At 42.3% G+C, this 25,701-nt stretch overlaps 1 protein-coding gene across 2 annotated transcripts in view; it reads right to left on the bottom strand.

Moving 5' to 3' along the window:
- The window catches only part of si:ch73-22o12.1 (nectin-2), a 132,932-nt gene that overhangs the window by 52,915 nt on the left and 54,316 nt on the right, over positions 1-25,701 (bottom strand). Inside the window, exon 8 of one of the 2 annotated variants that reach the window (XM_012870323.3) lies at positions 9,703-12,361. The exons of the other annotated variant lie outside the window; for it this stretch is intronic. Coding sequence (XP_012725777.2) covers positions 11,781-12,361 — 581 coding nt within the window. The 3' untranslated portion in view covers positions 9,703-11,780. Of the gene's footprint in view, positions 1-9,702; positions 12,362-25,701 lie in introns of those variants that run through there. 2 annotated transcript variants of the gene reach the window in all.

Below are 25,701 nucleotides of genomic sequence, written 5' to 3'. Positions count from 1 at the left end.
TAAACTGTTGCAATACTTGCTACATATTTTGTTATTTGGATACATCGCTAGGCAAAGTCCGAAAATGAACACCCACTATAGTAAGTAGTTTGGTGTTTTTCCTGGTTAGAATACTGGAATTTTCTTCCCATGCTGCTGTACTCTTTACCAAGTAATTTACAAACGGTTATATAGTCAGGCTATCTGCAAACGGTGGAGTTCAGAGTACTCCCTTTTGCAGTACTCCCTCCGCAAAAGGGAGTACTGCCTTACTCTATGTACTCTGAACGAGAGAGCTGTAAAAGAATGATACGATGGAAATGCTGGCCATTTTGAATCTAGAGCACGTTTTAAACTATTGTCAATAGCAGGAACTGGGCCATGTCAAGCTGGGCATATCCGTCTTAAAACTGAAAGATAAAACAGCTTTAGAGTTGGTTTTAAAGTGGTTCAATGTTTAAATGTTGAGAACCATCATACTGTTAAGAGTCTAATCAGATTCAGAGAATCTTACGATATTTAAAATGCTTTAATATAGCTTGTTAAAGTGAATCCCGTCTAATGAAGCAACGTCCAGTTCCCGTTACTCGATCCAAATATGAAGCTATTCAATACAGACTTTCATCGAAACTGTTAAAGCAACGAAGAAGCCGCCAGTTTTTAATGCCGTAATCCAATTATGACAGTGAGAAGAAAAATTGTGAATGGTTTACTGTTAGCATTGTGCTCAAGTTAGTTATCTGCTTCATAAGTTCCTATCTACATTAAGTTAAAGGGATATTTCCCCTCATAAGAAATCTGGACCGATTAAACTTGAACTGTACTATTTCTGAACTTAACGAAGATTCTTTAAAACATAGTTTAAGATTGATTAAACTTTTATACTGTTTCTTTTTTTATTCAGGGCTTTACAGACTGGTAATAGCAGTAATGTGTTTTATTTGAGGTGGAAAAAGGAGGCCAGGATGTTTCATACTTCATAAGAAACTCGAGTGCAGAACTGGTTTTCGTGGAGGGCTCCCAGTAAACCGAGCACAATAGATGTTGGGCACCACATTAGACATGAAGCTCTGCCCAGATGTGTCAAAACAGACTTACATGAACTCCCAAACCAAGAACAAGATGTCATTTCCATCCTGCAGCCCTGCAAAGGAGAACAAATCTGTTCTTGGAAGGCCGCCCTTTGAAAAAAAACCTTAGAATTAGAATAAAAAAAAAAATAAAATGTGGCCTGAATGAATCCACAGAAACATGGTCTGTAATCACTGAAAAACATTTGATTTTCCCCAAACATAAGTTTAAAAATCACATACCCACTATCATTTGGGTCAACTTGTAGATATAGCGATGAAATGCTAAATATAAAATGTCAGGTGATTTTCTCTGTTTATTGGTTAGAGTAAAAGTCAGGTAACTGACTACTAATACTCCTTTTACTCTGCCAAGAAGTCACATTTGTTGCCTTAGAATATTTTCAAGCTGGAAAAATGGGCTTTCATTCTTTTTCAAAGGAACGTAGTTAAAGCCTGAGATTAAGATATAAATTATTTCTATGTTTTTAATGAGATCTAGACCTTGCGCTGGCTAATTAAGCATTAAGTTATGTATTAAATCATGAAAACATTAACAGATTTAGGGTGGTTAAAAAATACTCTTCAGGTAAATCAAACCATGTGTTGGACCAAAAAAAAAAAAAAAGCCTGGTCTATGTCATTAACAAGAATTAATAAAAACAGAGCAGTGATACTCTTGGTATGCTTTCTGGAGCAGAAACGGCAGCCGTGGACTCGCAGGTAGATACGTACCTACTGAAAGCCCGTGGTTGCTGCCAGTGCCCTACTTAGCATTAGACACACACCTGCAGGCTTAAAAAATTCACCACAGGTTAAAGAAAAGACCATCACCTAAAAAAGCTAATAAAAATATGCAGAAACCTTTCATAATTGAGGTTAGAGGCAGACACGGTTTAATCTTCGCCAAGCCTTGGGTCACCACATCCATCGCTTAAGATATCCACTCGACGAGCCCGGCCATCCATCAACACCTCTGGGATTTATTTGTCGGGTCCGGAGCCGGAAGGTGAGAGGTTAAAGGAGGAGCATCGTGTTTGAAGTTATGAGCAGAGAGGGCCTCCACTCACACACACACTCACACACACACACACACAGCGACAATCAGCCGTTTAATCAGCACTGCGGATGTAGCCGTCGGAGCTGAAAGTCAAATATAAAGCCTTACACAAACATGCATGTGTCAACCAGTCACGTGCACTTCAATTAAACACACAAACATCCTGTCTGAAGTAATCACACACTCACGGCTCGATCCGTGCCGTAACACACAGCTTGTGCGTGCTTTCACGCTGCAGCGGCATAGCCAGAAGGCCCGACCGCTTTGGGCCACCGCACCATGTCTCCTGGCTGTAAGCTAATGTTGATAGCAGTGTAGATGCTGTCACGTTGGCTTGTGATTCAGGTTAATTGCCCCCGAGCTCAGATAAAATGGGTCTGGCACTATGCGGTCAGAGCTTTCACATGCTGTGTGTACCTATTCACTTGAAAAGAGACCAAAAAAAAAAAAAAAAAGGCAAGTGGCTCTACAGGCTTTTATAACAAGCTGCAGCTTAAAAGCTTTGCTGCTGCAGCACTCAAGTTTTTTTTTTTTATATATTAAGTAAAAAAAAAAAAATGCGAAAGAGTCATAGTATGTTGCCGTGTGCTTGTCCTCGCCATCTCGCCAGCCTCGAATCCAAAGCAATTAGAGTGGCCAGATGGTGGGCTGGACTCGCAGTAAATAGCTGCATTGACAGAAGAAGCTTGCAACAAAAATGAACTGTGACAAGAAGCCGGAACGCCGCGCGGATACACGACGCCATCAAAGCAGCGGGCAAATATCGAGGACGTGCCGCCGTGACCGCCCATAGCAAACCGTCACCCTGACGGGGTTGTTACCGGCAGAAGGTAATTGAGCTGCGTTCGGTGGGGAGAGGGAAATAAAAGTTAAAACTGAATCAGAAGGTGGATGCGGGCATGTATGCCAGCACACACACCTCCTCACTGCTCACTCTTGTTAAAATTTGACCAAGCCAGTTTGGTTTAGTCAGAGTTCAAACAATGTAGCCTTTGAGAGGCACTGCCCCCCCCCCCCCCCCCACACGACCTCCACCTGGGAACATAAAGCACTTCTCTGCAGGAAAACCACTGAAGCTCCACCAACACATTCCTCTCCTCTCGTCTTTTCTCAGGGCCTGCACAGTTAGAGGGTGAGAGATGTTTGAGCTCCTGATGGGTGAAATAACATTTGTTCATGTTGGAAAAAAAAAAAAAAAAAAAAAAAAAAAAAAAAAAAAAAGAGCACACGTGACCTTTTATAATCACCAGGTTGGACGGATCAGGTCTTTGGAGAACTGAAGCGCTGATTATGATTTTGTTTTATTCCAAACTTCACACCACAAAAGCAAAAAAAAAAAAAAAAAAAAAGTGCGCAGCAGGTTCCTTGCTTGAGGTATTATGAGTCCAGCAGTAAATTAAAGGATTTTATGTATATCCTTGCTTACGCAAAGAAATCTGCCCTGAATTCTTAAATTCAAAGTTAATCAAAACGCATGCTGCTGGTTGATGTGTTCATGGGCCGGAGAAATGGTGGGAATTATTGGTTTTGGTGCATTTAATCAATATTTTAAAGGTTTAGTATCTGACCTGATTAACTTGGTGCATCTCTAATCCTATCAGAAAGTAGTGACCTTTAAAAATAAAAATAAAAACTCCATTATCGTGGACATGCAGTGCCTTGTAAAAGTATCCACTCTCCTTGAACTTTTCACCATCCTCTTTTTTTTTTTTTTTCAAATAAAACTGAAAAGGACACACGCTTGTGTTCAGCCTTTAGTCTGATAGCTTGAAATAAAATCCAGTGCAACCAATTGTCTACCTGAATAGACTCCGCATGTGTGCAATTTTGTAACCCACTATAAATCCAGCTGTTATCTGAAGGCCTCAAAGGTTTTTCTAGAGAACATTTGTGAAGAAACGGCATCATGAAGACCAAGGAACATGGTAGACAGGTCAGGGATAAAGGTGTGGGAACGATTAAAGCGGGGTTATGCAACGAAAAAAAATATCCCGAGCTTTGGACATGCTATGGAGGCGCTCTTCAATCTATCATCCACAAATGAAACAACTTCCAGCCTAGCCAGATTTGACCATCGACCTAAACTGACAAGGGTAGCATTAATCAGGGAAGCAGCCTAGAGGCCCTCGGTAACACAGCCAGAGCTGTAAGGGAATGGTTCAGATCCAAGCAGACCAATGTGCTAGCATGGCAGAGACCCAGTGGTAGATCTAATTTTTACTTGGCGGTGCCAAAAGAGGGGCAAAAGGTCTAGGCAGGATGGCAATGGTCGACCTCATCACTTTCACTGTAGCTCAAAGCAACAGTTGTTGTGCTGTGCAGCAAAAATGTCTCACAGCCGTCCAAATCTGTGGCTTTGGCACGCCGCTTCTCGGATAATCATCCACCAGGGTTGACCGCAGGTAATCTTTTTACAAGCTTTAAAAGCAGAAACATTTCGCTCCCACCCCGCGGTACTCGCTGGCTTAACTATAGCAATCTTTCCTCAGTAGTAATAGTTTAACAAAAACCTCTTAAAAAAAAAAAAGCTTCAAGGAATGTCACAAACACGGTCAGACTGGATGGGCAAACTTTTTTTTCCATTTGCCTCGTTTCCTTCAAGGAGTCTTGTTGCACGGCACATCTCACTTTTCAAGTCTTGAAAGTCAGAGCGTCAGCCAGCAAACCACTAATTCCTCCTTTAATTAGTCATTGTTTGATGGGATTAATGCTCGTATATACGCCTCGTTATCTTACAGCTCGAGTCTGAGAAGCGTCCGTCCGTCTCGCCTAATCACCGAGTCTGGAACAGGAATGGGATACGTCGATTCAAAAGGCATCTTTGCCATTGACACGAGTGTAGATGATACAAGAATATCATGCAGTCTGCTAGATGTTTATTTTTGATCTGCTTTGAATTGGCAGCGGTAGAAAGATTGCAACTGTTGCTGTAGTCCGCGGCTCATCAAAGCGCTCCTCTTTGAGTTGGTCTGCCAAAGTCTGTGTGAGAGATTCGGTAAGATCAGCCGCTTTGGTAAGGCCCGCATCAGTTGACTGGACCATCTCAAAGTCTCTGTTCCACCTAGCCCAGCACTTTTCCGAAGACGAGGAGGAGTCCTACACAATTCAGGCCAATCTCTGAGCGTAATCCTCTTGTTTCTGCAGCTCTTTGTGGATCAGTCTCACTCGAAATTTCCTCCAGCAACCTGTCCACAAAAGGTTTTTAACATGCAGCACAGCGACAGGCGCATCAAGCGTCACTCAGTTTGGATCATTCTCGCGGAGGCCCACTGAAAATTTCTAAATCTGATTGTGAACGGTAAGGTTATTAAGTCGCCTCCGTCATCTTCAGGCCCCTCGTGAACACGTCAGCCTGACACGAACGGCTACCGTCTTTCCAGCAAAGTGAAAAGTCGTGCAAGCTTCCAGGACATTTTGACGATGATTAGATCCGAACATGATGCAGGGCCGTAGCTACATTTTCCAAGGACCTAAGATTATATGTAAAATCATGTGTTTTTTGTTCAATTAACATTTAATTTGACGCAATAAGAAGCTTTTGCCCAGTATTGTCAAATTAGATATTCATTTAGTGCTCTGCCTCTGCAGTTCACAGGCTTTATATGCATCCAATCTGAACTTCAGCTATTCTGCACAGCAACACGGGCAAAGATCAATGTGCAGAGCTGGTAGAGGCGTAGCCCAAAGGTTTTGCAGCAGGAACTGTAGCGGAAGGTGCTTCTACAAAGCGTTTACCCGCAAAGGGGGGAGCGATCGAAATGCACGCCACACATTTTAGATTTGTACAAACGCTGAAAAATATTATGCACTCCTTTGTGTTGGTCCTCAAAAACTGCCAGTAAAAATACTCTACATGTAACCAGGGCAGCGTGTTTACCCCAACCAGCCAGGACAGATGTGCAAAGCAGAGCGACTCTAAGGAGGTGGAGCTTGGTTACAGGGCAGGATTTTTAGTCTACAAAATTGTTTTCTCTGACACTTGCGCTCTGTTTTCCCTTAAGAGCATTACAACACCTGCGTTGACACGCACACACACCGATTTATCGAAAATTAAACGTGACAAACAGCCGGAGCAGGAAATTGGAGTTAAAAATATAGAGGATGGGTCTGGACTCTGAAGGCTGTGTGACAAGAGACCGAGAGGCCACTTCATATCGTGATCAATTTATCAATAAATCTAATCAGCGGGAATCAATGAGCGGCGCTTCTTTTCAACCTGGCTCCTAACTCATCCTGCAAAGCTGAACTGTTACAAGGGACCGGGACACACATACACACACACACACACACAAATACACAACGCAGCAACACAGAAACAGTTCAAAAACCAGGAAGTCTTTAATATGAACCGAATACGAAGAAGAAAAATATAGAAAGACATGACAAAATAGCGACAACAATCCTAACTCAGACCAAAAATAAAGTCAAAAAAATAAAAAAAATAAAAATACAAAACAAGTTAAAACAACGTTCACACAGAGCAGTCGATAGTAATAAAAGCACATTTTGGATTAAGAGTGTTTTGTAGCGTGTCTGTGTGTGTACAGTTCAAATTCACCAGATTTGGCAGCAATCACAGCGCAGCAGTCAAGAATAAAGCACTGAGAAACCATAACTTATATAAAGCACTGCAAAATAACAGGAGAGAGAGAGAGAGAGGAGACTGTAATAGCAGAAAATAAATCCTTCATGCTTGCTGTCACCGAGTAATACACAAATGTGACACCATAAATTAGTAATTCTTTTTCCTCTGCTACATATTTATATATTTATACTATGTACACAGAAACGTTTCTTATTTCTCTTATTTTTTTTTTTGTCTGTGATGCGAGTGAGTTGGGAGATGTTAAGGCTTTGATTTGTCATTGGATGTCTGGAGCCAAACAAACAGCGAGGGGACGTCGCATTTTTGGAATATATGGGGGGGAAATATCTGATATCTTGACTTGCATCGCCTTGATGCTAGACCCGAGCCAGAATTGCAGGGTTCACTAAAAGCATTTTGTCTGACAAGCTTTGCCTTCAGTGTCGAGGTGGATGTCACCGTGTTTGCGTCTGAGGGGGTGGCGGCGGCGGCGACGAGCCGAGGTACGAGTACTCAGGAGGGGGGGGAGGAAGAAAAAAACAAAACAGGAGAGGGATGACTGACTTAAAAGCATTGAAAGAGAATCTGGGATGAACAGGAGGTCAGATTGGCAGCATTTTCATGAAAGCTATATTTCCTAAAGCAGGGCAAATAAATGCTCTCTGAGAGGTGGGATTTACACGGTCACAATCTGGGCGCAGCTTCTCCTTGACACGGCTATCGAGCAAAAAACAAATAAATAAAAAAAAACAAGGAGAAAACATCTCTACTGGTGCGTTTTTTGTTTGTTTTTCATTAGGGTTTTGTGCGGCTATGTGTGGGCTTCATGTCAGAAGATGGCAGACTTGTCAGGTATGAGGTGTCTGCTGCGCCAGTTTGGCTGTGGGAGTGAGCATAATGAGAGCAACTGAGGGGTGTTTGTGTGGGCGAATTGTTTCTCCACATGCTGCCAATGTATGTACGTACAGCAGCTGTGCGTGTGTGCGTGCGCGCCCTTTGAAACGCACCATATCTGCAGTTAGTTGGTTTTTTTTGCTTTTTTTTAGCGGTGACGGAGGACAGCCTCTCAGGTTACAGCTCGGGTCCCAAAAGTGTCACCGGCTAACTGCTGCGCAAAAGCAGAAAAGCTGGCTCAGACGAGTTAGTTTGTTGCTTGTGTGGTGAAGGCATCCCAGATCAATTGTGTTTTTAGTTTGTTTTTTTTCCCCCTTGTGCAAAGACTCTAGAAATAATGCTTATGTGAAAATGCAATCGATTTTTTTTGGGGGGGGGTCAATATAAAATCCACCCCAGGTGATACAGGGTTGGTCAGTTCGGTATAATGTCAAACCAAACTACATTCTGAACGCCTGCTCAGACACATTTCGGTCTCTTGGGGCTGACCCCAAACCTCCTTACTCCCGGCAAAACTGGCTTCATCGATCCGATATTTACATTTTCATAAATATGTACATTTTCACGAGAAAAATAAAGATGATTACATATATAGTACACAGATACTTCACACCAAAATGTACATAACAAGTGTTTTGTTTCTCCCTTGTTGGTGTTTTTTTTTTTTTTTTTTTTTACCCCCCCAAAGAAACCAAAGTTTTACACTTATATTGTTCATTGAACATGTGACAAACAAGTGCAAAAGAAGTAATACATTTTTCTATTAAGTGGTTGTGACAAGTCAGCTGTGTTTTCACCAGTTTATGCATAAACTAAGGCCATTTGTTGAAAATCCCATTGAACACACTGGTTTACAATCTGCCAAACGGTGCCAACACTAAATGCTGTCGCCCTTTTGGTTTCTTGCCCTCTGCGTGTCGCCTCTTCTCTCTCTGCCGGTTAATAATTCGAACAGCAAGCAGATCATCCTTCTTCGTGATTACAGGGTCTGTACTAAGCATGGACCGGATACGTGTATAAGGGAAATAAAGTTTTACATTTCTAGTTTCAAATCTGAAAAAAAAAATCTTCAATCATAACTTCCCTGATTTAAAGTCATGTTAATGCGATTCCAGAGAAAGTGCCAGAGGGGCTGAAGTTTTCTGCAGCTGCATAGAGCATACAGGGATGTTTCACAGACCCTCCCCCACCTGCTGCTGCACGCCGTCAGTCAGCTGGCTGCAAGAGGCCGGCTATTATATTCCCTAACCTACGAGGACAGACTCATTCTGAGATGTTTCTGGTTGCAAAAACCCACGTACAGCAAAACAAAATACCACTTGTTGAAATTATTACATTTTATGTGTACTTTATATTTTTGCTTAAGTTTCTGTATACAAAAATTTTTTTTTTAAATGCCATGGCATCAACAATTAGTATACTACAATTTATTTTAAATTAAGTTTCAAATAAAAATGAAATCTTGAAATTCTAATTTTTACACTATTTTATTTTAGTTGAACATTTCTCGAATGTTGATTGAAAATTTTAACTTAAAGCAGCACCATGTAAGTTTTGACCAAAGTATTACCTTAATTTGAGATCTACGAAATGATTCTTCAGGTCAACTTACAGCACTTGGTACGTATCGATGCTCTGAGCAGGATGCCCTTTTTAAAAACTCACCCGTGTAACTTGAGAGGGTCGGATCCGCAGCTGAAATGCTAATGTGGCCTAGAACGGCACTCTAAGTCCCATTACCCAACTTCTTACAACATTCAAGGTCTTACATTCTACGTTGTTTTGGTTAACACAACAAAACAGATATGACACTCATCTGATCAGAGATATTTTTAGTTCTCTGGTGTTGGATTTCATTTAGACGGTTAAATGTGGCATTGTCTCAGTCTGCTGGTCTGCTATCAGATTCCAAAACATGGAGTGAGACTTTAATTTTGCAACAGTGCAGTGTTGCCAGTGGGCTTCAGGGGCACAAAACCTGGAAGTTACAGGTCTAGCGCTCCTAATGGTTAAAAGTTACATGGTGCTGCTTTAATATTTCCATAAATTAAAAACTTAAGCCCAAAATTAAAAAAAAAAAAAAAAACATTTGAGGAGGGAAGAATAAAATTTTCTAATTCCTCGTTATTTCTATCAAAAACTGTTGGGGTAAGTTTAGCAGTAGCAATAACTTATGCTTTTCCGCGATAAACTCAGATCATGTTGCATGTTTATATTTGTATAGATATTTTGATACTGTGGTTATTATACCGTGAGAATATTATAACGGTCCATGCCTAGTCTGTACTGATGCATTTCTTTTGCGTCAGCAGATTAGGGTTGAAGAGCCATGACAGGAAATGAAGACCCACCTTTGACCTTATTGACAGGTCAACCTTGTTTTCAACAACATGGCACCTTCAAAAAGGCCGGCCCAGATCTTACCTGGCCTTAATAACATCAAACAAGATGCATACTGGATTCTCCCCTGAGGAGGTCAAAGAGGAGTCGATAAAACGGGTGGGAAACCCATGAGTACACTGCCTTTGAGGCTGTTTTTACATTGGCATGCATCTGGATAAATTGTGGTGAGAAGCTAGTGTACAGTAGCTATTGAGTCTAATTTTTAGGAAGAAGCCCCGATGGCTCATTAAAAGGATGAATTAACCGTCCGAAGACAATAAGCCCTGCACCAGCATCATAAAGGGCCATTTCACCCCACGCTGCCCATCAATACCAAACCTTTTTAAAGTCTTCCAATCAATTTGCCACATTAACATCCACTAATGGAAAGTAATATATGATCCTCATTGAAAATCTGTCTTACCTAATGCCACGGCATTATGGAGGGTTCTGTTACATCCGGCCATTTAGTGCAGTGTGGAAGGAGGGGGGTGGTGAATGGGTCCGCTCCAGGAGGACTGCTAAGTCCTGATGTGTCAGGACGGGCCGGAGTCGAGTAAGTAGGAAATCTGACCGATCAGGAGCGGTAAAATACTCCCCCTGCTCTCGGTGGCCGTGACCTCGACACCGCCCCCGGATAAATCAACACTTCCCCATCCTCTCCCGTGTTTATGGGAAGAGAAGGGGCTGCTGATGGCAAGATAGAGATGGGAGGAGGGATAAAGAGAGGAAACGCCACATCATAAACGATAAGCGGCGGCAATCTGTTGGTCCCAGCTAGGCGAGCAACTTCATGGCTCATTACCAATCAAGCTCCTCCTGTCGAGAGGGCTCTAGAAAGATGAGGATGAGGGGAAAAAAGAAAGAGACGTGCTCATCTCTGCCCCTCCCAGCATCCTTCTCTTCATCCCTCGACCCCGTCACATCAACAGCACCTCATTCTTTTATCCAGAATCCAACCTCCAGCCACAGGGGTGTGGCGGGGGACATTGAATGCAAAATTTCCTAAAAAAAAATCTACAATAACTTTCTCAACTTTCCGGTTTTTAAAGGATTTTAGAAAAAGGACAAAAAAAACTCAAGTCTTTAGAGTCCACTGTCGCTGATGATCTGCAGAGCTGTGTGTTTAGAGTTGTCAGAATAAGGCAGAGAGAGCAGAGTGAGCACAAGCAAATACATCATTCACGTCTCTAATACACCTGATGGTTTCTACCTCTTTTCTTTTTTTTTTTTGTTCCAAACACACCAACACACCAGATGTTACAGCACAACACATTACCAAAACAAAAAGGCTTCCCGCAGGAGGACCGAGAGTCGCAGGCAACATGGAACTGCTTGACAACCACAGTATTTTTTTTTTCCTTCTTCTAAGTGAAGTTAAGAGTGAATATGCAAGTGAAATGCCTGTATAGCCAAGCTTGTATCATGATTCAATTTCTCTACTCCCACACTGTGTATTTTCCCTTTTAGTCTGTCAGTTGAAAGTCAAGATCCCAGCAACGTGGAGAGCATGAGCTGAAGCGGTGAGAGAGACGTTGCGCTTTTCTCAGTTTAATTTTCTGTTGACGCTTGTTAAATTGTATTTCCACGTGCCCTCTTCCAGTCCCGCTCACTATGGGGTTGTACTGTGATTAATAATTGACATATTTAAAATCAATTTGCAAAAATAAAAGCGGTATTCTTTTTCTTTTTTCCTCAAATCAGACAGGGACGAGACCCCCCAAAGCCGTACAATCCCCAAGAGGAATTTTCCAGCCTGCTTTTTATTTCTCTCATACTCCTCTCCCCTATATGCTCTCCTCCTCTTCCTCTATACGTAAACTGCAGTCCGGGAGATGACCGAGCCATCCCGCTGGGACTCCATGTCATCATCCATGTAATCTCCAATAATGTCGCCCTGGTCGGGAGGCGGGCGCAGTTGCAGGATGGGGCCTCCTCCAGAGAAGTGGTCGTACCTCTCGTCGTCCGCCATCTCGTCGAACTTCCTCCTCTCCGCTTCGTCTAACTCGTTGCTCAGCAGGATGTCCTGGGCGGTGGGCGTGCCGGTGACCACCTCGGGCCGGGCGCCCATGGTGAATGGCTGGTGGTGGTTGTTTTTCTCTCCCAGACCCTGATTGGGCGAGCGATCGATGTAGACGGGTCCGTTGTTATTACCACCCGCGACGCCGCCGCTCCCCGATCCTCCGCTTGTTCCGTTCTTGCTCGCCTTCTTGCCGCCGCCAAATATGCGGGTCTTCATGTCGCTGCCGCCGTTGGCCCGGTAACCCTGCTGCTGCCTGCGGCTACGGGTGACGAGCACAGTAACGAGGGCGGCGACCAAAAGGAGGGCCAGCAGGGAGCCTATAATCGCCCCTGCCACAACGCCAGCATTGGAGTCTTTCTTTGGAGGCTCTGTGGGAGGGAGGAGAGGAGGAAATGGAAGAAAAAGGAAAAAGATGTTGAGGAAGAGAGAGGTAAACACCAGAAAGCAGAAACAAAGCGTACAAAAAAGAGAGCAGTAAGGAAAGAAAAGGGAAAAAGTGAGGATTGGGAGATGTCAGTGGTGGTGTGAACTTTGTTCATTCAAGTGTGCAAGACTATTGCGGTGCAGGTACAGTCAATTGTGTTTAAATATTAGATATATACGCAGTGCTTTGGAACAGTATTTGCTTGCTTAAAGATTTCTTCTGCTTTGCTTTTGGAAACCGAGCCAATTTTAATATTCAATCGCGTACTCACCCGGGAGGTCAGGAAAGTACCCAAAACAACATCTAAACCTGTTTGTTGTTTAGCAGTAAGAAAAAGACTGGGCGAAAAAAAAAAAAGGCCAATGGGGGGAGTTCCAAGATCAAAACCTCTGCGGACCCAAAATAACACAAAGGAATTTGTCACATCTGGTAAAAATCTCTTGATCTCAAAGACTTTTGGGAAGATATTCTGAGGACTGACAAGACCAAAGTGGAACAATTTGGAAGTTGTCTGTCTCATTACATCTGAGTTATAGTGTGATGGTCTTCATGCGTTTCGCTTCTACAGTCCTTGGACCGCTTTGGAGTAATTAACAGAACCTTAAATTCTGCTCAATATGAGAACATCATAAAGGACAATGTCCGCCCATTAGTTCATGACCTTAAACTCAAGCTAATTTTGGTTTTGCAGCAGTAAACTGACCCCCTTATTAACGGTTCAAACAAACAAAGGATTTTGAGCTGCCCAAACTTAGATTGAAATGCTGCTAATGTTCAAAGATCTTCCAGTGTGGCTAAATTAAAACAATTTTCCTCAAGAACAGAGAGCCGAAATTGTGCCACAGTGATTAAAACTGCTTGCAATCACAAAAGCTTGATCGTGGTTGTTACCAGCAAGGGTGGCAATACTTGGTTTATGGGGCTATCATTTTGTTTCCCATTGGGCCAAGTTGTTGCTGACAGCTTTATTCCTTTGAAATCAGCATTTGAACGGCGCTTTTTGTATTTAGTTGGGTCGTCTTTGATATTAATTTTTGATGATTTGCCACATTTAAATGGGACAAAGTCAAAAGAGAAGAAATCTGTAAGCTAGAAAATACTGTTTTTAATGGAAGTGTGGGTGTGTGTGTGTGTGTGTGTGTGTATGTATGTGTGTGTGTGTGTGTTGAGCCTTAAGCTACACTGACAGATCCTCCCCTCCCTTTAGGCTGCCCCTGTCCCCTTCACCACAGCCACATCTTTACAACGTCTCAGCCACATTCCCCCGTGTGCTGCCCTTCGACAGCCAGGGTCTGTCCAAGGCTCATCACAAATCACAGAACTTGGAGGAGCGGGGGAGGGTTAGGGATCGGGGGTTCAAGCCACGCGCACACACACACGCGCTCGCTCAAATGTACACAGTTTCTGACGAGGTTGAGAGCGGCGAGTCAGGCAGGAGGAGAGCAAGTGGAGGCCATGCAGAGAATGAGGACGACGACTGTAGCGATGAATGAAAGAAGCAGATGAAGAGATGGAGGAGGACGATTGAACGACAAGACAAAGCAGAATGACAGCTCTTCCTTGAAGCGATACATAAACAGCGGGGGACAGGATGGGCACCCCCCTCCCCCTGCTTTTGTAATTATTTGAGTGTAGATTAGTCCGAGGTGGATCCATTTTTACTCTAGCGTCTCAACAGTCCCAACAGCCTTGCTCCACATACATACATACACATAAAAAAGTTCATTTAATGGCTTTGTTAGAGTGCAAACTAACTAAAGCAGATAGGAGCAAAAGTAGGGCTCTGCCATATCAAACACACCATTACTACTTGTGCGTCTGTGCACGCAAAAACTCATGGGATAGAGCAGTTGAGTCTAAATCAGGGTTTTGATGAGGTCCCCCATGACTCGTCAGCAGCGTAGCTCTTACTAGTCCCTGGACACCCATGTCCAGTGATATTAGTGCTGTATTTTAACTCAACCTTTTTAAAGCACATCTTTGTGCTGCAATAGATGTTATTGCTTCTGCTAGCAAGGGAAGTGCTAATAAAGACTAAAGCTGTGTTGGATAGGTCCACTCGTTCATAATAATCCACTACATAGTAAAGCAACCAGGTTATGGTGTTGTTCAAACTTTTACTGTTCAGTTTTCACATAATCCACTAAGAGTTGTAACAGAGACCCATAACAAGAAGTGCTGACTAATGATGCCGATGCTAACACTAGCAATGCTAACACTAGCAATGCTAAAGCTAACATTAAAGCTAATTAGTCCAATATTTAAAAGTTCTCCGAACGCTAGTCAGTCTGAGAAGCAAAATTTGATAGATTACGACATATAAAGGTCATTAAACTGTTTTATTTGTTTCAAGTCTAAACAGCCATGTCAAAGATATGTTTTAGATTTAGACATGAACCATTAGCCGTATTTTTCCCCCCACATAGTCCATATTTGAGGTAGATTTGCAAAATTACAAGACAAATTGCACTACAAGCTTTTGGAGAAAAATGTATTTATCAACAGACGTGCTAAGCTCGTGTCTACATCGGTACAAGAAAACAGATAATGGCTAAAATAAGATGTGTGTCACACTTTAAAGTCAGCATTGTTAAGAACGACCAAGTTCATGATCATTTTAGGTCCAAAGCAGCAAAATCCCACTGCCCATGGCCTCCGAATTGGGCATCTGATGATGTGAATCTTGCTCCCATGTATCAAATACAACTGCAAAAACCACTTCATTTACACAAACCGGTCAAAGAAGCAGAGCTACTAACCAGCCACTATCAGCTGAGTCAGGGATAATCTTCAACACAAAGTTTATCTAACAACTAACAACAAATTTAGCAAGCGTTTATTCTGTCTTTTTGCTTAAGTGTATGTAGAAAAATCATAACTCTATAGTGTTTTCTGTTTGAAGGACGTTTTACTTTACAATTTTGTCTAAATACAGTAAATTTCCTGAAACCATGATATTTATTTATTAAAAACACCTCGTTGCCCCTATTCACCATGCGATCTTCAACAACCTCCTGAAGTAAATGAACCCAAACAGCATAATTAAGCTTTGAACCATTTTCATGTATGGTTGGAATAAAATGATTAAGATGTAACACTAAAACAATATAAGAGGCAACATATTTAAAAAGCTACAGTTATGGCACAAAGAACAACACCTTTCTCCTAAGTTGAATTTAATTACAATTCGTGTTTTACTAGAAAGAAGCCCATGAGTCTAAAACAAGAACTCCTTTGTAATAAAGATCCTAACAGTAAAGCCCCCCCAAGCTTGAGCTTTGCAAAGGCTTTTTTTTAGGTCACAACTTCAGGATTTTAAATGCTTCCTGGGACTGGGACAACTCCCAATAAACAGAATCCGTGACCGTTTTCTCCCAGTGTGGTCATCATCTATAAACGAGAGGGCTGGGGCTTTCTGGCAGTTCCACTGCTGGAATTAATGCTGTTTGCAGCCACCGTAGTGTGAAGCTGCTCGGAAGAAAAATGCCCTCCAACTAGCTCCGGTTCTGCAGCGTGGCAATATGTAGACAACATATCAAGAGAGTTAACTTCAACAGAAAGGATGACTACATCAGAAAGACGGCCTAGATTTTTATTTCATAAGCCGTTCCTACAGCAACACATAATCTTCGGAGATTTAAAGAGTAAGCCTACCTTCAGAAAGGAAATTGATTCTCTTTGTGCATTATTCCCACTTTCAAATAATTCAAAGCCTTCATGTGATACATGTTGTAAGATTTCATTGTATTTGACATGCCTTCATGTTTATCTTCCAACTGGTCATAGAACATCAAGTCATGGAGCAACGTCTTGTTATGGATGAAAATGAGGACTCTTGCAGCTTCAGGAAAGAAGAGACAGAAGGCGATGCCAGATCCAGAAGTTGTTTATTGTGGTTTCATCGATGCCAGCTTCAATCTTCATGGGACTTTCAAAGACCTTTGTTTAAAATGCAGTCTTGTCACATTATAACTCCCATGTGTTTTACTTGGATTGTATGTGTCAGGCTAATATCAAGTATTGCATAATTGTCAGGGGGAAGAGAAAGTACACACTTTTCAGATTTTCTGTACAAAACTTTTGTGCTAAATTTGCTTTCAGCCCTGTTACTCAAATACCCCAAAATAAAGTCCAAATGCTTAGCTACCTTACTAGTAATTACTGCAGTTATCTGTGTGAAAAATATCAGTATAGATATAGTTCTGTGAGGGCCTCAGAGGTTTGTTAGAGAACATCAGTGAACTAACAGCATCATGAAGACAAGGGGACACAGCTGACAGGTCAAGGAGAAAGTATTAGAAACATGTGAAGCAAGGTTAGCTTAGAAAACAAATCCCAAAGTTTGAACACCTAACCCAGTTTAATCCAATTCCTGAAATTAGAGAGAGTGCAGACCTGCACAGAAAGACACGACTTTCCACCCAAACACACAGACTGGGCAAGGAGAGCACTAATCAGAGAAGCAGCCAAGAGACCAACGATAACTCTGGATGCAGCGCAAAAAAGCCACTGCTCAGGTGGGAGAATCTTTTGGCACGACTAGTAATAGAAGCACTACACATCTGAGCTTTATGAAAGAGTGGCTAAATGAAGGCAACAGTTGTAAGAAAGCCATTGGAAGTCAGGTTTGCAGTTTGCTGAAAGCCAGGTAAAGGACACAGCAAATATGTGGAAGATGGTGGTCTATCCAAAAGAGACCAAAACTGAATTTCTGGGCCCATATGTAAAGGTCTGTGTGGCAGAGGAGCTGCACTTCCCTCTGAACACACATTTCCAATGGTAAAAAAAACAAACAAAAAGAAAAAACATGGAGGTAGCTGCATCATCCTATGGGGCTTCTATTTTCAGCAGGGAAGCTGTTCTTAGCTCTTGGGGAAAATAGATAAAGCTAAATACAGGGCAATGCTTGAGGAAAACTTGTTCAGGAAAGTCACCTTCCAGCAGAATAACACTGAACATACAACCAAAGCTACAAAGAAATGGTTCTGTGTCAGAACGGCCCAGTCAAATTCCAGACCTACATCTAATGTAAAATCCTTGGAAACACTTGATGTGTTTAATACAAAAAATGTGGTAAGAGAACAGGCACACGTGCTTGTAGATGTACAAAGATTGTAGAGAGGCACCCAAAAAGACTTACAGCTGTAATTTTAACAATAACGTGTATTATGCATCACTTCTGAGAAAATGAGGGCTGAAGCCCTTCTAAAGTTTAGTTGCCATTTTGAAAACTATGTTTTCTATTGCCTTGTACTAATTCTGCATTTTTGTGTTGGTCCATGAGCTAACACCCCTCTAAAATCCATTAAAGCTTGGGGTTGTAACGTCACAAAATGAGAAGAGGTATGAATATCTTTGCAAGGCACTGCAGTTCGGTTCTGTCTGTCCTGCTTATACCGTCTCTTCTGCCTGCTGTTCTCCAAATGTTTGTGCTCTTGCTCTGCTTGTTCACATTAAAGGAAGCAGCCCCTGTCTTTAATGGTCAGAAGTTTCACTTACAGATATCTTTATGAAGACGGGCTAACAGCTGGGCTCCCTTACGCCCATTCATGCAAAAAAAAAAAAAAGCAGAGAACTCACTTTATAGCTACAAGTAAACAGGTTTGAAATCTTCATCTGTCACTTACACATTTGTGCTCCCCTAAGGTTTGAGCACTTGAGCTTATAAGCAAATAAAGTCATGCTGTGGAAATAAATTTTTCATGCCAGTCCCTGGTTGAAAGTGATCAAGAGCCCCTTAGATGTGCTGAATATCATGTCTGCAGCTCTGCTCTCTGCACTTTCACCAGGCGCTGCAGAGGATTTACCACAAGACGCTGCCTAAATTTTAAAGCGGCAAAAATCAGCCTAACTCTTATTGTCATTCCGCATTTGAAAGCCCAAAGAAGCCAGCCCTTCTTGTTAAGTGTACAGAAGGCTGACAGAATTACTCTTGTAACACTGATTCTTGTCATGAGAGAAGATGGAAGCGTGCTGGCTTCCACACCTATGCTCCTCTCCTCCGTTCTTCGCTCGCTTTCCGTTCCTCCATCTCTCCCCTCCACTACGCCAGCTGTCTCCTCCACGCATGCCGTCTGCGCTAAATCCATTTTCCCCTCCGTCACCGCTCCAATTTACATTCGTACTTCTGTTTTATGCTACTTTTTTTTTTTTTTGGGAACCCTTTTTTCTCCATCACAAGCCCGAGGAAAGAATTAATAATGATGGATACACTTTTCCCCTGCTTTTGTATGCGTCCTCCCAAAGCACACAGACCCTCTTGCCTTGCATGCTGCGCTAAATACGGCTATTCACACACGCCAGAGAGCGAGCTAGAATGCTCTGTCCACTCGTAACAGGAACACAAGAAGTGCATTATCACCTCCGGCCCAGAGGAGCTCCATCACATGCGGGAGAACTTTGGGGCCGGACGCTGCGACACACTTCCATCACATCAAAGGAAATTACACTTAAATTCTAATGCAAATTTCCCCCAAGCACTACTCATCCAATTATTTTTAATGCACCGCTCAAGTCATTTTTTTTTCCAGTCTGTGCAGATAAATCCTTTTGTGGAGGATAATGCATGTTTTATTCTGCCTTTCTGAAGATAACCCCCTTAAAAGATTCACAAAATGAGACGTAAAAAGAGCCACCGCAGGCTGTCGGTGCAGGCCCAGACATCCAACAAGGAGGCCTTGAAGTTTGTTTAAGTGGGTAAAAGAGGGGACGTCTTGGAAACAAGCTGCTAGATGAGCCAGCGGAAAGCCTGCAATATGCAAGCTGTGTGGATAACAGGAGGGGGGGAAAATGTAGAACTACACTACTGGTGGGTATTATGACGATATTAAGTTGTGATGGATCAGTACATGCTGGCAATCTGCTAAAGCAAAAGGGATTATGATATTCTCTATAAGTAGGGCGCCGTGATTCTGCGTTTGGAGGAAAACGTTGACAGAGCCGTGGAATTCAACAAATAAAAACTTAGAATAACGTGGGAGTGATTAAACGAATCAGGATTTTCATAAACAATCCACGGGTTTTTCACCCTGTACCCTGTTGCCCTGCTCAAAGTGAAAGCATGACAGAAGAGAGACTGTCTTGGCTGCTGCTACCAGACTTAGGAGTCTGAACGTCATCACGCCTGAGCTGAGCGCGTTCTGGTTGCAAGTAGAAAAATAACGAGATTTGCTCTTATGGTTCCAACTAAGGCTGCACAATATTAGCAATACATGTGATAATAGTATCACTTGTGATTAATAATTCGTGTGGGTTTACTGCAATCATAGACCCTCGATAGTGAAGAGTTTATTTGCCTACTTAATCTGATCTCAATAATAACGTTGCATCTGGAAAGAGCTGCTGCTTGGGCAGGGCAAATGCGTACTTATAGTTTCTTAGAGACATTACTAGAACATCCTAAAACATTTTAATTTGCATTATATAAAAACAAGGATCACAACATATGTGTTAGTGAATTTAACCGCTTGAACATTATTACTTTTATTTTCCTGTATTTTAATCATGTAAAACACTTTGCATTGTCTTTGTACTGAAATGTGCTATACAAATAAAGTTGCCTTGCCTTAAATACATGTTTCTTGTATGGTTAGTGAACATATTAACAGTTTATACTTATATGAGCAGCTGTCATATTTTATACTGAATTCCTCATTTGGAATTTGAGTTCAGCGGACGTTTGTCTTTTTTCTGACTAGGAAGAACTGAAAAATACGACTTTAAAGTAAAAATTTTACCTTCATCTCTCATTGTCATTTCCATAAAAATGAAGAGGTACTTTTATGCCCCCTTTACAAAAAACCCCAGTTCATTGTAAAATTAATCCCATCAAAAAATGTTTTGGTCATTTTATTATAGAAATCTTAAATTTTTTTTAACATTAGCCATATGATTTAATCTTTTTTGGTAAACAGAAAAGTGTTAAAACATGGAGTTCTGAAAAACACATTTTGTAAAAAATGTAGAAAGCGTGAAATGGATTTCATTGGAGACTACCAAAGCAACACAAAGTTTTAACTAAAGGTTTATTCTAACAAATCTACTGCCAATGTCCAACAAGTTGTTCTACTACATGGAAAAATTAATTTCTATATCCATGAGCGGTTCCTTCAGCTATATCTAAGGCTGTGCCCTAAGGCAGGTAAAGGAGTACAATGGCAGAGAAGAAAATGCAGTTGAAAAATGATTCATACAAAAAGGCACAAAAGATACAGAAACGACGCCATAAAAAGGCAATTTACTCCCATTGCAGCCCTGCGTATGACCTTTTTCTCTCTTTTTAGTTTAATAAAATAACTTGTGCAGCAAACGTTCACTTTACGGAGGCGTTTTGGTTCACCCTTATAAATCAACATATAGTGTTTGAGTCTGGCTAAAAGATCTAAGGCTGAGTTTACTTTAAATCCTAAGTAGTACCTTTCAGTTGTACGTGGTACAAGTCAGGGATTTTATAAACTTAGAAGCAGATCTTGCTTGTGATTTGACAGCGAGAATATTTTTTCAATAAATCATAGTGAAATCCTTCGGCATTCCAGAAATACAGCACCCCCCCCCCCCCCCCCCCCCCCAAACACAGAAAGCATATTGTGGGATGCCAAAACACAGCCCGCTTCTTGTGAAGTCTCGTCCAAGAGGAATGTACGCTTCAAATGAGCGAGAGTAACGAGGGAGATGGGGCGGAAATAAAATTTCACTGCAGTCTCCCAAATACAGACGTGCAGCCTCGTACGTCCTCCCGCATCATTACCGTCTGCGGTGATCTGATGGCGGGCCGGACTTCACGTGGAGGAGAGTTTGAAGTTATCGAACAGAGCCATATGTGGGTTTGTAGCGCTAGCGTTTGTGCACGTGTGTGCTAATGAGGGTCGGGAAGGCGGCCGGCTGCAGGATGCACAGGGAGCTTTGGCTCCTGCAGACCTGAGCTCTGGCCGTTCCTTGCATGGCTTGAGACGCGCGCTCAAGAAAAAAAAAAAAAAAAAAACTCACCCAGCGGAGGAAAAACAGCCAAGCCCCCTTTGCCCTTGAACCGTCTCCTCAGACGAGTCAGAAAATGGGAGCGATTGCACCGAATTGAAAGGAAATCTATTTTCCGCTGAACTGAGGAGCCGCTCTGACCACATGGGGGATTCAATCCGGAGCATTTAACTTGCTTTTTTTTTTTTTGTTGGGAGGTTCAGCTGAGCGGCCCCCCCTTTTTTCTTGGACTGACGAAATAAGATGGAGGGAATCTAGGTTATAGCCACACAAGAGCCCCCCTGAGAGAAACCCAGAATGGAGGGATGGATGGAGAGATGGAGACTACTAAGCTGTGATTAAGGAAGAGCTGCTGCTATTTAAGAGTTAAGCTGAGGAGGAGAAGGAGATTGCATGGGCAGTGGAGGAGGAGAAGAACGCTGGAGGGGGGGAAAGAGCATCCTCTCCGAGCAGGGAGATCAGCAACCGTGCAGGCGGGGGCTGAAAGACAACCTGAGAATAAGATAAGTGGGATGAGGAGAGAGCAAACGCTGAGCAAGAAGCTGAAGGATGCAACAATAAGAGCCAACTGGAGATGTTGCCGGAGAGATAGAAAGGGAAACAAAGTGGGGAAGAGGGTGTGTTTGCATATGACTCCGCAACAGGATCACAAATGAGAGGAGGAGAGGCAAGGAGAAGAGAGGACATCCATCCCTCTCTTTGCCTTGTGTACCCAGGGCACGGCTGAGGGCAGAGAACTCGAGTAAAGCATTCATGTTTGTGTGTGTCATGCAGCTGTGGGGTAAAAAAAAAAAAAATACTAAAAACACAAGGAGCAGGGGACCTGCCATGTAGCAGGTGCTGACCATTTCACGCCTGTCGGCCCCTCTTAGCCCCGTTTGTCTGCACAGCTCCCCATTAGTCTCTGCAGGTCTGAATCACCCCCCCCCCCCCATCTGAAGTCATCTCTCTCAACCGTGGGTTCCTCTGTTTTTGCACAGTCGTCTCAGTCGGCGCTTTCCACAATCATACTTCACTCTGACATTTGCTGCTTGCCTTAGTCACCTCTTAACTGCTGGCAGATTTAGCTCGCATCTTCTCCTCCTCCTCCTCTGGAAGTGAGTAACACTGGAGTGGGATGGAGGGATGGAGGGAAGGAGGGATGGAGAACGGGACGGGATGGATGAGGGAGTCGTGGGAAGTTCAACAAGGGAGTAAAGCAGAGGCCCAAAATGATAATGGAGAGAATAAGAGGTCGGAAAAAATAAGGAGCTCCAACTAAAATAAAAAAATAAAATAAAAAAAAGAATCAACGCATGATGAAAGAGAGCCGGAGAGGAACGAACGGCGGAGTGGAGAAGAAAAGCAGTGGAGAGCTGAAGCAGCAAAGGGTGACTGATCCGCTCTGAGAGGCTTGAAGAGTGACAGAAACACACGCTACGCTGAGCGATAGTGGAGGCCAATGGCTGTGCAGATAGGATGCAGCGGCACAAGATTCCCACAGGAGTTTTAAATGCTGTCAGCATCTCTCCCTCTCCCTCTGTCCCTCATGTCCTTACCCTCTCAGACTAAGGAGTGCATGCTGGCACTGATTTATCTCGGCGCACACTCCCCGGCTTTGTAGTCTGAAAGCAAGTCTCCTCCATCTTCCTCCACCTGCTCCTGGGATCTTTGCATCTTCCTCACTTGTAAAACACAGCAGGGGCTGGCACAGTCCTTTGTGCTAAAAAAGGCCAGTTACACTACTACCGCATGTAGTAGTGCAGAGTGGCCCCCGGGGGCTTGGTGACGCATGCGGTGGCACCATAAAAAGCCAAGGGGACTCGAAGATGGAGAAGTTGAGTGGGATATTAAGAATGAACCAGCAAAATAAGAAGAGTGTGAGCAGAAAGAAAAATTAGAGCATAAAGAGCCTGGGTGGCTTTTAAGATGTAGCCAGCAGAAAAAAATATACACTTTCTCCCCCCATTATGGACACAGTTTACTCCCATGTCAGCAGGAAATAGCTTCATATTAAGTGCAATCATGCCACAGAAGAGTGGAAGGAGATGCATATTGTATGAGGTAAGATGTAGGGGTGAACCCTGCTGAAAGGTCCTGCTGAACTCTTGGAGAACAGATGGGGGGCAGGGACCATGTGGCCTCCTTTTTCAGTCTCATCGACACCATTTTAGACGGTTTTTACATCAAAGCACAGAAGTGCCTAAAGAGGCTCTTCCTTACATGGATGCATGTGTGGATAAGATGCTTCTCAAAAATAACAGTGCACATAAAAAAACATGTGCAAGTCCACGGGTACAACCAGATCTTGCAATATTAAACGGCCTCGTACGTCTTCCCCAAGTAAAGTGTCTTTTGTGAAAGATTTTCCTGCTTCCAATCTATTCCCAGCTAAATTGCTGTTTTGTTCTCAATTTACCAAAAGAAAAGCAGCAACTACAAAAAAAACAAAAAAAAAACAAAGCAGTTTTCACACTCTGTGGGATTCCAATCAGAAACGCTATAGCATGCTTCTGGCCGCTGGTGACAATGATGTTGACATTTACATCAAATATTCAAAGAAGATAATCGCAACAATGACTAAACCAGCGCTAGGCTCAATGTTCTCTCAAAAAGGGAGTAGCTCGTGATTATTTTGAGTTCGACTCTCCTCCATGTCATCAACTTCTTGCGATTACATTTTTATTGACAATATAATGGAGATGAAGTTTAATGGGGGAAAAAGGTAGGGGGGAAAAATGTGGAAAAACCCAGGAATTAGTCTGCTACAACATTTTGTTTTTTGCACAGAAAGATGAATTAAAAAGTAGGCTATCCTTTGGTGTCATAGGTTTTAATAGTTTGCAGATATGTAGTCCAAACACCACAGATTTTAAATTCACCCCTTTTTTAGGTTGCCTATTGTGAAAAATTACTCTTATGCGTGCTTTTGTGCTTCCATTTGGGTCTCTAATGTTTCTAGCAACAATCTATCCCCAAAAAATTGTTCAAACCACAAAGCCAAAAATCATAGAAACAGTAATTAGAGGTCAGGATTATGATCATAGACTATGACCAGACAGTCCCCGTTTTGAACGACTTGTTCCAAGCTAAAACTATCCTTGAAAATGTCCCCAATTTCAGGGTTTTATGGAGGAGAAAAAAAAAAAAGTAGTGCACAACAAGAGGTATTAAGTGACTTGGTCGCACTGCTGTTAGTGTTACAGATAAAGAAGTAGTCGATTATTTTTATTGATAATGCAATACTAGACCAATCCAAGTGAGGACGGATATTAACCAGACTATCAGAATATGAAATACTATGATTGAATCCAAAAAGGGATATGTTTACACTTTGCTTGGATATTTGTTAAAATATAAATATATTAACATTATTGCCATTAGAACCCCCCGATGAGCATAAGAACTGCAATATTTAGACATGCATGAACTTTCTATGTTGATGAGCTTATTTAAAGCCCATTTAAAAATGTTTTCATACCATTATAATGTGGAAATAAAATACTTGGTTTTCTCAAAAATACTGCTACAATTGTGTCGTCCTGCATCAACCTGTGAGCTGGCTGTATCATCAACACAACAACCAGATTTCCCATCAGCATTACACCACATATAAAATCTACTTCATTTCAACTCTACCATTTCAAATCAAATGCACAACGAATAGCTTTATAGAGCAACGTGTAATTATTGCTCATTTACTTGCTTTAAGGTCCTCCTTTCACTAATAACTATAGTTGAGAAGTCTTCGTAAGCATGGCTTCAGGGTTGAGCACAGTCTTGATTTAAAAAAAAAAATATTAACAGACAAGTGAGAATATCATAGAGGTCAAATATAACAACCTTGGGAAGAAAACATGCAAAATAACCTTTAGATGTACAAACAAACCGAGACCTTAGATACTTTTGAGATGGAAAAACTCGTGAAAATTGTTGACAGCATGCATGGAGATGTGAAAACAATGGCATGTACTCTTAAGAGAAAGCAGGAAAAGAGAGAGTTGAAGGAGAGGATCCAAAAAGGATGCACACCCTGACTCACTCAGTCATTCACCTCCCCTCAGACAAACACACCAAGGACAGAGCAGCTGGACCCACTAACCTTATGCTAAACACCCGAGATCATCCTTAGCCCAGAGAAAATGTTTGTGTGAGTGTTTATGTGGCATGTTAGGCAAAACGAGGTGTATCCCCCGGGAAGCAATAAGAGCGTAAAACACAGGGAAACGTGTGGCTTTGTGTGATGAAAGTGCAGTTGGTTCCAGCTCATCAGTTTTTGGGATATAAATATTTTCATACACAAGCCTGAGGTAAGTTTGCATGATGAATGAA

The sequence above is a fragment of the Fundulus heteroclitus genome, chromosome 3, assembly GCF_011125445.2.
Source record: "Fundulus heteroclitus isolate FHET01 chromosome 3, MU-UCD_Fhet_4.1, whole genome shotgun sequence".
Classification (NCBI taxonomy): Eukaryota; Metazoa; Chordata; class Actinopteri; order Cyprinodontiformes; family Fundulidae; genus Fundulus; species Fundulus heteroclitus.
This window is presented reverse-complemented; position numbering and strand designations above follow the sequence as displayed.